The 16,427-nt window shown below is 30.1% G+C and overlaps 2 protein-coding genes across 3 annotated transcripts in view; one reads left to right on the top strand and one right to left on the bottom strand.

Moving 5' to 3' along the window:
* The window catches only part of LOC124362674, a 31,586-nt gene extending 28,904 nt beyond the window's left edge, over nucleotides 1-2,682 (top strand). Inside the window, exons 15-16 of one of the 2 annotated variants that reach the window (XM_046817373.1) lie at nucleotides 1,998-2,074; nucleotides 2,432-2,682. In XM_046817373.1, the coding sequence (XP_046673329.1) occupies nucleotides 1,998-2,074; nucleotides 2,432-2,558 (204 nt within the window). In that variant the 3' untranslated portion in view covers nucleotides 2,559-2,682. The remainder of the gene's footprint in view (nucleotides 1-1,997; nucleotides 2,075-2,431) is intronic. The other variant, XM_046817374.1, reaches the window with a different exon arrangement.
* Nucleotides 2,683-10,357: 7,675 nt separating this feature from the next.
* Nucleotides 10,358-16,427, bottom strand: part of LOC124362673 (delta and Notch-like epidermal growth factor-related receptor) — a 50,826-nt gene continuing 44,756 nt past the window's right edge. Inside the window, exons 11-12 of the mRNA XM_046817371.1 lie at nucleotides 15,540-15,652; nucleotides 10,358-11,315 (exon numbers count right to left, since the gene is read on the bottom strand). Of these exons, the coding sequence (XP_046673327.1) occupies nucleotides 11,189-11,315; nucleotides 15,540-15,652 (240 nt within the window). The 3' untranslated portion in view covers nucleotides 10,358-11,188. The remainder of the gene's footprint in view (nucleotides 11,316-15,539; nucleotides 15,653-16,427) is intronic.

The raw sequence follows: 16,427 nt of genomic DNA, 5'->3' as shown, positions 1-16,427 counted from the left end.
TCTGTACAATAACGGTGATATGCCTACTATACTATTTTAAATACAGAACGTGCTCAATATAATCTTAACAATACAATTTTTATTTATTTAAAAACATTGCTGACTGACAGAGCTATCTCTCTTGTAATATGTAGCCATGTTGATAATTGTAAAACTTACAAAACTATATCTTACTATAACATTATGTATTGAGAAATGTGTTGACTGCTTTTAAGGCAATAATGTAAAATTCATTTCAAAACATTGGGTTTTTAATACAGTTTATCATTTATAATTTCGGGTTTTCAGATTCCGTTAAAAAAAATGTATAAAAAGTGTATATAAAAATAAAAATGTTACTATTCATTTCTAAAAAAAACTTTTCTTTAAAACTTATGGCTGTGATTGTATACTTTAAAATGTGTTGTGTACTTGTTTTATTAGTTAAAACATTGCATTCTTTAGAGTTAAATATAATATAGGCTAAATTTTCTGTTTTAAGGCGGTAAGTCGTTTGATGTGTCTTATTTTCAGAGATAATTCTTCCTGAATTGTTTAAACAGGCAATACTGGTTTGAACAAATTTTTAAAATGAATCAAATGTTGTATCAAAGTTAAAATAAACTACAGTCAACTCCCTGTTATTGGATATGGATCAACCTTGTGGGTCTGAGAGAAGTGTAAAGAAAGAAAAGACCTTAATTTAGTTATGAAACGATAGAATCAGTTCCCCCAGTCACAGTTATTTAAATGCAAACAAAAAAATTCAATGTGTAACAATTAATTTGGGAAAATAAAAATGTTTGTGTTATACGTGAAAGTATGGTGAGATGAAGATAAGGTCTTAAGAGTATTAAACAAAGATGAAGCATGAAGACAATACAAACTCATTTTTTTTTGTTTTCCTCAAGCACTTTCTACTACTTTCATTACTAGCATCTTCAGAAGAAAAACTTGATTGCTTATCTTACTTATCTGTAATAAATCGAGAAATTCAGTCTTTGTTTCTTTTTTTACTTATGTCTACATTTTGAATATACATAATTTAATGTAATATGTACATTATTCTAAATATTTCTTGCTGCAACTTTGTTTTTGTGCAATTTTATGTAATGGTTTTTAAACAGCCACCATTTTGGAACTGTTTAATAAACTATTTCCTTTATTTTCAACTCAAATTCAGGCCTTATTAAGAAAACAAAGAATACAAAATAACGTACTAAAAATCTTAACTGTTTATTAGTTATGCATTTTTAGTACAAAAATACATATAGAAAAATAAATAAAAAAATAATGTTAGTTGAAATATTTAAAGGAAATGTTTTACTTACTGCAGTTTAAGGACTCATTTCCTTAAGTTTGGTACAATGTCACAAAAACACCCTGTATACAGTATATTTTTTTGTATATTGTTTATGGGGTTCTTTCTATGACAATGGGATAATTCACATAAACTTTTTTTAGAGAAATTTGTCTAAGCACACTGTATGGTATTTGTGAATATTCTTTTGACCTTTCTGGGAATCGAACCTGTGATCTGCTGGTTAGAGAGTTCCAGCTCTCCCTTGATAATCTCAGATTCCGTTCTGCTCAATATAGTATTGTGTCACGTTGTTGATAAATAACTAATTTTGGACGTAATAGATCTATATTTTCAAGGGATTAATTCCTTTTTAACCTTGTTTACAAAAAACAAATATTTTGATAGGATCTAATTCCAGTTTATTGACCTGTACTTAAAACCTTTTACTTTTGCTATAGTAATTACTCTTATATACCTTTTGGATGAATTGCTGTTTGATCTGTATAAAATTCTCACTATACCAAAATCTAAAACACTTAATAATAAAAAACTATAGTAATTTAAATTTAAATTATAATTTAATATAAAACTGTATTTCACGTAAAATAAATTAAATTAATTCTTTCCATCTATTTAAATTTTCAACAAACATTGAAGTAAATATAAAAAAGTGTAGCAAAGCGCAAAAACAAATATGAAACATTATTGTTGATAGGTAAACACAGAAAATGTTGCAATAACATCACCACAGACAAATCGCAAGACTGCCATTGAGGAGTATCGAAACCGCAGGTAAGTTAAATAATATCAATTAATACTGATGCTACAATATTAACTTTACATATTTATTTTATATAAATATAAACACAAATTGCTATTAGCAACATTTAAACCAATCAGACCTTTTGGTAATAAAACACTTTCATAATACCATGGATGGCAAATGTGAATTATTCCAAATTAAATTTAGAGATCTCAAATTTTTATTTACTTAGTTTTTGTTAAATTCACACTTAAATTAGTAATCCCATTTTGAAACTTTAATCACTTGTTTGTTTTATGGAATCATAAGCTACAATAAAAAGTATTTTAAAATAAAAATAATTAGAATTATAACAAGTTTTCAAACGAAGCAAACTTTTATTTCAGTGGGTCAATTCCTGAAGAAGAAGAAGCTATAAGTGATATTATAAATAAGATGGAAGGAGTAAGTAATGCAAGCACAACTGAAGATGGCCAAAGAACACCAGAAAATAATTCAGAACGAAAAAAATAAATTGTTGCTGTTAAATTTCAAATAGTATGTAGTTTATTTATATATAGTAGAAAGATTTGTATCATACACTTGTATAGTAAATATTTGTTTTAGTCTTTTAAAATACATAGATATTATGTTTTCATCTAAACTATAATATAATTTGATCCTCAAAACCTTTACATTATTGATTAATTAACATACTGAATTAGTGTGTTGTGACTGCCAATATATGACAACTCCACTGCCTCTGTAATAATTGTTAATAGTGAAGTTTTAAATGTACTGTGTAATTTCATCTATTAACAAACTCATCTTCAACAAATGTGTTTGAACTATTTTTGTTTATTAAATAACAAGTAAAAGACCAACATTTTAAACATTTTAACAGAATTATATTTTGAACGTTTAAATTGAACATTGATGTTCCATACATTTATTAAAGGTATTAAAAATTAAATGGGTTTACATTAGTTTTGTTGAAAAGTAAGAATAAAATTATTGACATTTACAGTTAATCGTGGCTTTGTACACAATTTTCAAAAACTGTTTGTAGCCTTTCTATTGAAAATACAGTATACAATGATATTTTTCAATCAAAATTAAGCATGAATCAGTTACATAATTTCAGTGTTCCTGGTTAAGAAATTCAGATGTTAAGCGAAATTGCAACTGATATTTATGTTAGGTTTTGCCCATGCAGAGCATTTCTGATTTGAATGAATTATATTCTTGAATGATATTGATAGTTGAGTTTGCCTTATTGTTCTGATCATGAAAATATAATTATACACGAGGTTGTAAGAATGACCACGTAAAGGGATAAGTTGTTTAATAGTTTAACATTTGCATGTATCTGTAAATGCAAAACAAACTTGTAACAGCATGTGGTTTTCATTTTTTCCTGGACAGTTATCTGAGGAAATATGCAACTCGTTAACAGTCTCTATTATATGGTTTTTAATGCAGTCAATAAGAGATGAAGCAACTTTATCGGGTCCTATGTGAGCCTGGCCCTTGTAGATTTTGTAATGTGCTAAATCTGTTTTATTATTAAAATGTTATATTTATTACTTTGAAAACTCTACAATTACATAGCATATAAGTTTTACCAATCAACATTACACTCAGCACAATAAGAAAAAGACATAAACAGAAACAGGTGGTGACCATGGTTGGAAATGCTACCAACCGTTGAATGTTAAAATGGACTTAAGTCACTGACTAAGGTACCTTTTGACACTCACTAAGAAAACAGAGTGGCTATAATAATGTGTTATAAGAGACCAAATAAGGTACCTTTTGACACCCAAGTGTGTGTGGACCTCTGCAGTAGGCAAAAACTCCATTTTAACAATCACCCGTTCATTTTAATAGTGTATATTTTAAATATTTCTTTTGATTTGGCACCCTTCCCTAAACGGCACCAATGAGGATGTACGGGTTGAACAGACATAGAGCCGCCTCAGTAGCAGTTTATCATTGTACTTTCATTTTAAGGCCCAATCCATGAACTGTTCTCTGTATAAAGAAGGAATTACTTCAAAAGAATATTAAATCATATTTTAATATTGGCTGAGTGTTTGCAAAGCCTATCATTGTGGGGCTGGATAAAATCTATTTCTTTCTGTCTGTCTTGCACATGATATCTCTAAAATGAACTGTCCTTTAGACTTGAAATTTTGCACAAAGCTTCATATCTATATGAGAAACACTGAGTTTGATTATGGTGCATGTAATTCGGCAGAGTGTTAGCAAAATATTTTTACATTGGTCTTATGTGTCTCCTTAATGGCAATGAGTAAATAGCAGAATAAATAAATTTGTAAACAAACTCAATACACCACCCATAAGAGAGTTTAACATGTGACGTATTAAAACATGTATCCTAATTGTCTTAAAACATCCAACATCAGTTTATGGTGACTTGGTGTATAGACAATTATTATTTAAACACTGATATGTAACCCAGTTTAATGAAAAATAATATATCATGTTGCAAGATATCTCGATAAAGATTTCATCTGCAAGGTTTGAAATATTGCATGCAACTATATTTCTACATAGACAAGAATGAGTTTTATGATATTGCATGCACAACCATGGAATTTGGCTGTTTTATTGAAGCCTATCACCCTGTATGTTGACACAATCTCTCTTTTGTTTGCCAGTGGATGTGAAATTTCTTTGTTGTATGATCTTCCATCTTTCTATCTTTCAGTAATGAAATGAGCTATTGGCTAAACCTGAAATTTTGCATTGAGCCTCCTGAAACGTGACATGTGGTGTGCCATACTACTTACCTTCTTTTATAGTAGATTCTGGCAGGAAGTTTATTTAATAGCTAAATACCTATTTGAGACAGCAGATACAGTATTCATCAGTTGTTGCTGTTTCTATCAAAACAACTAACTTGTTTCCAGTACTAGATACGAGTATGTACTTTACATCATGAGTAAATTTTGCAAGTGAATCAATTTCATGAAATCCTTTTCTATAGCAGATTTTCTTATCCTAAATAGAGGTATAATGGCTTTAAACAAAATTACGCTACTTGTCATCACTACTTGTGACAGTTTAATAATAAAAAACAGAACTCCAAGCCTCTGATTGTCTTATCACTTTACGAGGGGGTACCCAAAAAAAATCGGAATTATTTTATAAAAATTATATATTATCAAATGTTTTACAATACGACCTTATCTCCTTCAAAATAATCTCCATTACAACTAATACACTTGTCCCAACGGTATTTCCATTGATCAAAACATTTTTTGTAGTCATCTTTAGAAATGGCTGCAAGCTCGAGCTTTGTTTTTTTCTTAACCTCTTCAACGCTGTCAAATCGTTGACCTTTCAAGCCTCTTTTCATGTGTGGAAATAAAAAAAAGTCACATGGAGCGAGGTCAGGCGAGTAAGGTGCGTGGGGCAGCGGAACCATGCCGTTTTTGGCTAAAAACTGCCTAACTGAGATGGCTGTGTGTGCCGGTGCGTTGTCGTGGTGGAAGAACCAATCTCCAGTCTGCCACAAATCGGGTCTTTTCTGGCGAACACTGTTGCGCAATCTTCTTAAAATCTCCAAATAAAATGTTTGGTTGACAGTCTGACCTGGAGGAACAAACTCAGAATGAACAATGCCTTTAGCATCAAAAAAGCAAATCAATATGGTTTTGATGTTTGATTTGACTTGCCGACATTTTTTTGGACGAGGTGAAGATGGCGACTTCCATTGGCTTGACTGTTGCTTCGTTTCTGGGTCATAACCATAGCACCATGACTCATCACCAGTAATTACCTTTTCCAGAAAAATCGGGATCATTTGCGAGATGTTCTTTCAGAAGGCGGCAAGTTTCAACTCGATGTGCCTTTTGATGGTCAGTAGAAGTCGAGGAACAAATTTGGCAGCAACCCTTTTCAGTCCTAAATCTCCTGTTAAAATTCGCTGAACCGAGCTCCAAGTTAACCCACTACTCTCTGATAGTTCCTCAATTGTCTGTCGACGGTCGGTGAGCACAAGTTCACGAATTTTCTCAACATTTTTGTCCGTTCGAGAGGTTGATGGACGTCCAGAACGAGGTTTGTCTTCAATCGACATGTCGCCATTTTTAAATCGAGCGAACCACTCGTAGACCTGAGTTTTCCCCATAGCATCATCTTTGTAAGCTGTATTCAACATTAAAATAGTTTCTGCAGCATTTTTACCAAGTAAAAAACAAAATTTCACAGCTGCACGTTGTTCACTTAAACTTGCCATGACAAAAAACGAAACAAGAACAAAACAGGGTTAGCGAAAACAGTCACTACGAACGAACAGAATGCACTAGGACAACGGAACTGGGGTCACTGAGCTCGCAATGGGTTGCGCGACACGCCTAGCGGCAGGAATGTGTACTACACGCTGCCGGCTGCCAGCAATACAATTCCGGTTACTTTTGGGTACCCCCTCGTATTTACATTTGTAATTGTCTTTTTGCACATGCTCGGTTACTCTATATTATTTGTAAGTAAATTGGAATTTATAATAAAACACCAAACCTATTCAGTTTTATATTTATTTGTTTTTTTTTTATATTCTTTACAATTTTACTCAAACAAAAATAATTTAACAAATGTTTCAATAACAAATAAATATAATTACATCAATACAGTAATTGACACAAGCTTGGCTAAACCATTACATCAATATTAATAAGACAGCATTACTCCAACAGATAACAATAAGTGATACAAATTTGCATCTACAACTATTTGAGCAGCATGTTGAGGTATAAAATCAGAGGCGAACAAGGGTTCATCATTTCACATTGAAAACTTAGGCCTCATCGAATTTTAAAACATGCTTTGTGACTTGTTACAACAAACATTAACATCATACATCAGTAAACTTCAATGTGTATTAATTACATAAATAATAATTCTTGAATACAAATCCAACTATTCAGTATTATTAATTCATTCAGTCAGAATTAAAACTATATAAAAATAGTGAAAACTTAAACATAGATATTATTACTTAATGTGGATATTTCAAATGTAAATGTAGTAAACTGTACATTTTTCTGTAATAAATAAACCAACTCTGACAATTTAAGTCAATCTCAATGATTGGTAAAATTTAAATGGATGTTATATTTGTTTATTAATATTTATAATTGTTCATGTTTTTTCACCATATTTTATTATTTCAAACTTCTTTGACAAATAACTATAATTCTGTCAAAAATATTAGATTATGACTAATAGTAAAATATTTACTTTTGCGTGTGATTGTGTTATTTGTTTATAAAAACATGATTGTAGTTTTAAATATTCTTGAGATACAGATTTCATGTTACAATTTCTTTCCAGATAGTTTTAGCAAACTTATTGGAAAACTTTCATATAATGTAAACATCTAAAGTTGCATAGAAACATAGTTTCAATTAAGCCTAGAATCTGAATTGATAAGTTTCAATTAAGTAGCCTAGAATCTGAGTTGATACATTTTGTACAGTTCTAGTCACAAAAGTGAAGCGTTGCATATCATCATATAACTATCCTGCCTTTTCATATCATTTCAGTAGAACATCTTGAAATTATGACATTAGTATCCCAGAAAGGATCATTTCTAGCAGGATTCTACCTGTTAAGTAAAACCTAAACACACTAAACCATATTCTAAGCCAACTACAGCATGAACCGATGTTATTTACATCTGGGTAACCCAATGAAGAAGTCACAAACTAGAAATGTTGAATTACGATAAAGATAAGTTAGTATGGCGATTGGAGTGAGTGAGGCTTCTCAATATCAAAGGCTTTAGTAAGTTTAGAACCAACCAAGGGAGACATCTAATGCTTGTCCACTGAGCCTGAACACACTTACCTCTCCTTCTTTGGAGTTAGCATGGCTGAGGATAAAAGTACCCCACTACCATCTGCCCCTATCCATTTCCAATATCTTGTCACTATCGAAGCCATGCCGAAGATCTTTTAGGTTTAAGTGCAATTGAGGTTTTCATCAGTCTTGCTTCAGAGAAAAGGACTTATTTTCAAGTATAAATCATTTCGCATATAATTTCAAAGTTATAAGATGACAGCAATAATAAAGAATAAACATAAAATTTACGAAAACCTAAAAGTTAATAGTCTTTCACATTTGATGCCATTAAATGTTCTGGATCAAAATAAAATAAATAAATAAAATTAAGAATCAAACAAGAATAGTTGTTATGAACGGTTACCACGGTTATGATGCAAAATATAACAACTATGATACAGCTAATATATTATTATGTTGTATCACAAATGAGATTTTCTGTGAAAATATTCCTAACTTGAGCTATTGAGAAAGAAGGACTTAAGTAAAATCGTTTTTAAGTCACCATCTGTGATGCATTTTTGTTCAAACTTTTCTAACTTTATAATCAGATTTCTAATTAACAATAGCATACATGGCTGGATACTAGGCCAGAATATGTGTACATGTATGTGTTAGGTAAGGATATTTTCTTGCCACCTTTAAGAGAATTGATATCCTCTGTTTTGTCTCTTATGATTGAACTTTTCTTTTAGGTAACAAAGCGATCCTTTACACTCTCCACTATTGATACACAAATAGCTATTAGATTATCGGATACTTTTATTTCAGAGTTATTAGAGCAGGACAAACATACAGAGCATTCCTGGTTATGCTTAGTTTGTTGCTAGGTTGCAATACATTGTCAGAGATCTGGCTTTAAAAATACCTAGCAATATTGCTGGTGTCCTCTGAAATACTTAGTTGTGTGATGTCCCTCACATCTAAGACACAGGCAGCACTACCAGATGGTCATGGATGCAATATTCAATGGTAATTATTAAAGTTTAATCAAACTGTTGTACACAATGAAATTGACCATTCACAATACAACCGATTGATCAAATTGATCAACTTTATATTTAAATATAAAATAACAGATAGAGTTAGTTTTTTTAAATAAATTGTTTACATTAAAATGTACTGTAAGTATTAGGCTAGTACATATGTATATAGAGAATGTTGAATAGACTAAATAAAATTATACAAATCATGTAGGAAATAGAGAATAAAATTGACTACATATGTTCAGGAGTTTTTGTCACATTTATAATTGAATATGACTCTTATATTTTACATTAGTTGTGTCTAGGTACCAGTTGTAATTTGTTTGACTTTTTAAGGTATAATCGAAGGACTAAATATTTCTGTAGATAGTTATAAATTATTTAGAACTGAATACATTCCTTTAAACAAGTTAATGTGCTATTAATTCCCACACCCTAATGTAATGTACTGTTACATAGTTGTTTGTCAGTACAATTATTTAACAGTAGTTATAGTTATAGTAATGACCTTTTAACAATCCTTAGTTTGATATATTATTACTACTCTTATGTTAATAATAAAGTAAATGGCAAGAGATTAAAAAAGCAAAAAGCAAAAAAAAAAAATTAATTGATCTGACTTTTTAATGTTTTTATAAAAATCAATACTTATTGAAGTAAAACATGAGGGCTGAAAAGTAAGTTGTCAGCATAATAATCCATTGCGCCATCATCATGATAATGCATAATTACAACTATGAAGATTTATAATAAAATAAATACATTCTTCATTTATTGTCATTAACATAATCAATTTAAAAGTTTTCCTGAAACTGTATCATCTGTACCTCACAACCATTAGAGTGAAGTAATGCTTAGTTAGGAACAGTAGCCAAGTTGTACATTGAACTTAAGTACTTAATTCGTACCAACTGTATTCCTTGTTTCTATGTACTAAAATATCTGATGTACAGAATAATTTAGTTTTCACCCAGCTGACCAGAAAATTGAACTCGTAGTGTGTTTGGGGAATGAATAAAATAAGGTATAAAAATCAGTATAATAAAAAAACATGTGTAAAATTGCAATATATAATATGTATGGTAGGGGACAGTTAAATAACAATAATATTGTTGTGTTAGTATTAAAACATTGATAGCTTTTTAATTTTATACGATTTTCAACATATTTCATTTTGTTCTCAAAAAGGAAAAGAATGCAGTTGGCAATGACAGTACAGAGTTAGCACAAATAAGAATTGAGATTAATCTGGGTATGAGCAAAAGATTTGTATACCTTCTGGATGAGTCTTTTTACATAAATGCGTAACAACCTTCAGGAATAAGCGAGGTTTATTTATTGATTACTCCTTGATATATTTACAATAATTGAAAAACTTGTTATTTATATATTTACAAGAAAGTGAAAAGTTCAATATTAAATAATTTATATAAGTAATGGCTATTAAATTCTTTAAATAAAAACCCAAATTTGATTTTAAAAATGACTAAATGACAAATACTATTAAAAAAAGGGGGTTGTGTACACAAATATTCCAAATAATTTGCTAGTATATATAGTGTATAAAATATAGCCTTAATAATAATGAAATTTCATACCTTATTTCAAAATCATAGCAGAGTAATTCAATTCTGTAGTGAAATCAGATACAAGTTATTTGTAATAATCTGTTATAGTAAAAAGCATTAAATATTTATTTAAATACAAATTGTGAAAAATTATACATGAAACAGTGTTTGATATTAAAATATTTAGTAATGAGTTCAAGTCTCTTGTTGGTTACACTAATACATTATTAAATAGAATATAACTAAATTAGAGAGCAACAATATTTATAGAATTTTTCAATTGAGGAATTTTAGGCAAAAATTGAAAGAAATATTTCAATTGAAAAATATTTTGTTCAAGCACCCTACTTAGCAGGGAATTGTACAAATTTGAGTTATTTTTAATTTTATAAACAAAAATGTTCTTACAGTAAAATTATTTTTTATTATTATTGAAAATGGTTTCATTTTCAAATACAATACATTCTAATAATAAATGAACTAACTGTAGGATCTACTCTAAAACTACTGAGTTGGACTATGCTGATCTTTAAGCAGCCAATGACATTTGGAGGTCTAGCACATAACATATTAGGAAGCAAAAGTTTGGTTGTTTTATTCATCGAATTAAACAACCTCAAAATTTAATTGAAAGTTATTGGAGGGTAATGAATTAGACTTTCAATTTATATTTTACATTTGATAACTAGGAGCTAGGATAGTTTAACATTTCATTTCCAGTACAGATCGTTAAGTGTTGCTACTGGATGAGAGGAGAGCTCTGACTGTCGCTGAAGTCCAGGGCGTAGTACATCTCGGAACTGTCCAGGTGGGGGTAGGAGCGAGCTGTGGCCAGGGGCTGCATGTGTTCCTTGTCCACCTCCAGTCTGTCATATACTCAACGTGAGAAACATTGTAACATTGCATGAATTTCTTCAAGAGCAAAACAAAATTTATCCGTTTTTAGATTTACTTTCTATCAGCAGAGTAGAAAGTACCTAGATAAGAAAATTACAAGTATAAGTAAAATATACTTTTAACTGTTCATTTTAGCAAATATTAGGTATGCAGTGCTTGGCCAGTACTGTAATCATATAGATATAAAAGACAACGTAACTATCTAACTTTGACTATAAATTTAAAGACTGTTATAAAACCCATCTTTTGACAGAAGTAGCCTTCTAAAACCTATGTGCGTGCGTGCGTGTGTGTGCGTGCGTGTGTGTGTGTGTGTGTGTGTGTGTGTGTGTGTGTGTGTGTGTGTGTGTGTGTGTGTAATTATACATATTTCTTGTTCAGGAAACAATGCAAAATCAACTTAGGAACAAAACATACTGAGACTGGAGTAAATTACAATGGACATAAATATACACATTTGACAGATTTATTTGTATACTGTATATATTTGTAAGTAGGTCAAAGTTATAGGAAAACAGGAAAAGTGTTTAATGTTTTTAATTTTCGGGTTCACAGAACTGTCCATCAGAAAACCACTGATTAATAAGAGTAATAAACAGAACTAAAACCAATAAATAACTTAACAAAAAATTATTTTAACAAACAACCATTTGTCCAATACAGAGCATAAAGCTTCTAAGTTGTTCAATGCCCTCAATACTAAAGGAATCAACCTTGCAGAGTGCCATGACTAATAATATGAAAATACCAGTAACGTGTTTGGTGTTTGCTCAGACCTCCAAGCCTGTAAAGGAACATAGTTCTCTCACCCGATTACATCCCTTGCTGAAGCCATTGGCGTGTTCAAGAAAATTAACTCCCTGGAAACAGTAATTGTAGTACAGTTCTGGGGATTTATTCTCCACCTAGTGAACTGCAAAAATTCAAGATTGCAGTCATTTTTTAACATGTTCACTGCGATAAAAGTCTTGTACCAACATTAGGAGTGTTTCTTCAATTTAAAAAGAAGAAAATTGGTTATCTCCGACCAGCAGAAGCACAAAAAATAGTATTTAAATCAAATTTGAAGCTGTTAAAAATCCGAAAAAAAACTCTTCAACTAAAAAAGATTTCTCCACTAAAATCTATAAAAGAAATAAGAGTTGGAAACCTACTGTTGGTTTTCCTATGTGTAGAAATTGTGGTAGAAAGATGTGTATGTGCTCTCCTATATCAAACTGTTCTGCATAAGGATTATTTTTCCTGCCAGAAAATAATTATGATCTACTATATAATCACATCTATGGAAGAAAGACTTTGTCCACTGTTAAATATTGAAGGAGAACTTCTAGATCGCATTGTTTATTCTCAGCTAGATCAGCTGCTAAATGGTGGTGATTGGACTGATGTCTACAACCAGACGAATGCATCTAATGCGTTTGATGAATTCTCAAGCATTTTATGTGAATTTTAATTGCAATGTAAAGTAGAGGTATAAAAAGTAACATGGGTATAAAAACCATGGATTAATGATTTTATGTGTTCAAAAATTAAAAGGAGAAATCACATTTTTTAACTAGTTAATATAAAAAAAACACATAATTTAAAAAATAGCCTTAAGAAACTTTATTTTCTGAAAACATTATGCAATGAAAGGGTTTTGTAGGCCTATATATTGTATACAGAGCCGAATTGAATATGTAGTCAACTTTTGAGGGAGCACCTTACTTGAAACATAATATATTTTCAGCAGAAACATGTAGTTAGATTAATTTCCATTAAAAAGAGATTGGCCGTTCTCATTCAGTTTTTTTAAAGCTAACAATTTTTTCAGTTAAGTATATTTTTGTTCATAAAGTTTTAAAATATATTTTTGTAAAAGTGTTATCACAAAATTTGTTAAATTACAAATAATAATTAAGATTGGGGAATCACTTTCCAATACCAAAACCAAATGATATTATTTTACCAAAACTTCGAATTTTATAGCACCAAGAATATTTAATAAATTACCAAGCAAAGATATCAAGCAAATTATATCAAGCAAATCTCATGGTGGCAGGATTTTTTTTGGAAAGACTAAAAGAATGGCTGTTGACGCTTGATAACATTGATTCATTGATTATAATTCATCATTAGTAGTTTAATCATTAATTAGTAGCATTTATCAATTATTTATGTGCTTTGTTATAATATTAACTACAATTATTAACATAAATGAACTACTTGTTCATAACAGAATTACTTTTTGCACATTACAACTCTTAAATTGGAAGCAATTATAAAATCAAATTTGAGCATTGGGCGATTTAACAAATATAAATAATTAAGTTTCATTATCTGATCGCTGTTTAACTAATTAAATGTAAATAATAGGAACCTTCTATTAGGCAAAGTGCTTTGGAGGCCCTACATTTTCTTATCTTAAATATATTAGTAATAAATCGTTAATTATTATGTAATTTATTATATTTTGTTATTCTGTCTATTAAAGATTAATTTTTTGTTTGTAATGGTTTTGCTTTTACTTTTTGGTCAGAATTAACAAAAACATTTTATTTATCTAAGCTTTTACGTAAAAAAAGTAATTTATTTATGTATTGATGTATTTTATGAAGTTGCTAAAGTATTTTACAAATTGAGAAAATAAAGAATTTGTTATTATTAAATATTATTAGATTATTTAGGCTTGTAAATTGTGATAAAATAATGCAAATAGACATAATTTCTCAAACAAAATTGGCTTTTACTCTTTTAAATTCTTTTATGTAAAACAATATTTTATTTAACACTAGCGGGCCCGGCGCGCTTTGCTGCGCATTTCAATAATTTTTTGCAAAAGTTGCCCGCGGCTTCGCACGCAATTTCCCGTTGAAAACAGTACACTATATTCACTTATTCTTTTTCTATCACATTCTAAACATTGCTGAGATAATTGATAGTCGTTCCATCGTGAGCCTCTTGGGCGTATTATGAAGGTATGTACCATATTCCTGCCTCTATCTAGCTGTTACCCACGGCTTCGCACGCAAATCTTAAGAACCAAAGTCCTTATATTACTTAGTAAATTTTTTTTTTTACTATAATAAATTTTAGATTAAATTAGTTATATCTCCGATGCCACGATTGAGCTTGCTTTGTTGTCTCGATCGAGAGAGAATATGTACACACGGAGTTTTGAGAACCATACTTCTGTCAAAAAAAAAAACAACTAAGGTTGATTTTATAACATTCTTTATATTTGTAGCCAACGTAAGATAGTAATTATGATATCTGCATTACTCTTCTGATCAAGCATGAGCATGGTTTATGTTAAATAAATATTGCAGTTAAAGGTGAATTTTTACGTTAAATTTGAATTGTATTATCTGGATAGTAAAGTCTATGTTTAACAGTGATTGCAAAAACAGTTTAAACAAAATTTGTCGTTTCTCTTAAGCTTACTCTATGCTTTAAAAACTATAAGTGTAATATATGTTTACAAAGAACAGCTGATTAAAAATTTGAAAAGACGTTAACATATGTTTGCTGCAATGCATTTCTTATGGGTATTTCTGTAACCAGTGGGGCGGAATCCTGAATCGGGAAAGGGATGGGCATAGCTTATAAACCTTCTCCGTGGAAAAATACATATACGTACAAATTTTCATCATGATCGGTCCAATAGTTCACGATTCCATAAAGGACAAACATACAAACATTCATTTTTATATATATAGATTAGCAAACATAACTGATTTCTAACATTTGATTTATGCTAAATGCTAGAACATGTTCTAGAATGAAAAATGATCAAAATTCAAACTTTGTATCTACAAATATTTTAGCACAAAATAATTATAAAATTATTATTTAAATTTTTACAAGCGGCACATCAACAAAATCCTCATTGAACAAAGATTTTGACATCTCTTTTAAAATGTATAAAATGTTAATTTCTACATATGGTATAACACATGGCCATTGAAATTAAAACATACTTCTTTCATTCAGTTGAGTCTTACGTTTTATGTATCACCTCCTTCAACATTTATTAAATTCACAATCAAAAGTTACCTATAAAAGATTAAATCACACAAGTTTGAGCAAACGTTAAATGTAAACTAGTTGACTTTACAGTGTACTACTACGTCTGAAGCTCATAAATTATTCCTTTGAAATAAACCCAACTTTAATGAAATGAATTAAGTACGTAAGTCAAATTAGTAAATTACCTGCTAGGTTTCACATCCACGTCAAAGCGCTTGATATTGCAAGGTAATAAAGGAGTACCTCGTAGGAAACAGTGTTTGTATGTTTCATGTATTCGACAATGACAAGCCGCAACCTGAAAACACAACCTTGTTCATGAACAGACATTAAATATTACAACTTCCAATGAATGCATTTGATGGGTAATTTGAAATATATTTATTTAGTAAAGTCATTGAGGAATAAACATATTTTATTTGTAAAAGTTTTCAGAATTTGGACTGTTGTTGAACAATAATGAACAATGCAGTAGTTGTAAGAACAAGTCTAAAAAATTAGACATTTTACAACAGCAAGGATTCAAATTAGATGAAAAATGCACTTATTTATATTCAGAAACATATTGATCAAGGTTGAAAAACTTACTACTTATATATAATAGAAATCATTGTGGCAGGTAGCTATAACATAATTGGAAAAGCTGATAAAATGATTGAATTATGATCTATAGTGTAATTCAAAAAGATCGTCAGTTTTGAGATATCAAATTGAGAGATTTATTTTAGTAAAAAACTAAAAAATAAATACATATCAACGTGCTCATATAACTTTCCAACTTCACTTATGAAAAATGATCTCAAGCATGTGGCCTCCTCTACTGTACTGGTATGCCACAAATCTGCCCATGAAGTTCACTATGACTGAGTGACAAATGGAAGTGAAGTTCCACTTTTATTTTGCTTAGAACTTCCTCCTTCAACTCACTAACAGTTCAGGATTTATTGGCATATACTAATGAATTCAGATAACCCCATCAGAACAGAAGAACATCTTAAACTCAATTGTTGAGAACGATGACGTATTGATTTTGCTGGACTAACAGCCACACTGTCACGAACCAACGCAATGTT

The sequence above is a fragment of the Homalodisca vitripennis genome, chromosome 5 (assembly GCF_021130785.1).
Source record: "Homalodisca vitripennis isolate AUS2020 chromosome 5, UT_GWSS_2.1, whole genome shotgun sequence".
Taxonomy (NCBI): domain Eukaryota; kingdom Metazoa; phylum Arthropoda; class Insecta; order Hemiptera; family Cicadellidae; genus Homalodisca; species Homalodisca vitripennis.
This window is presented reverse-complemented; position numbering and strand designations above follow the sequence as displayed.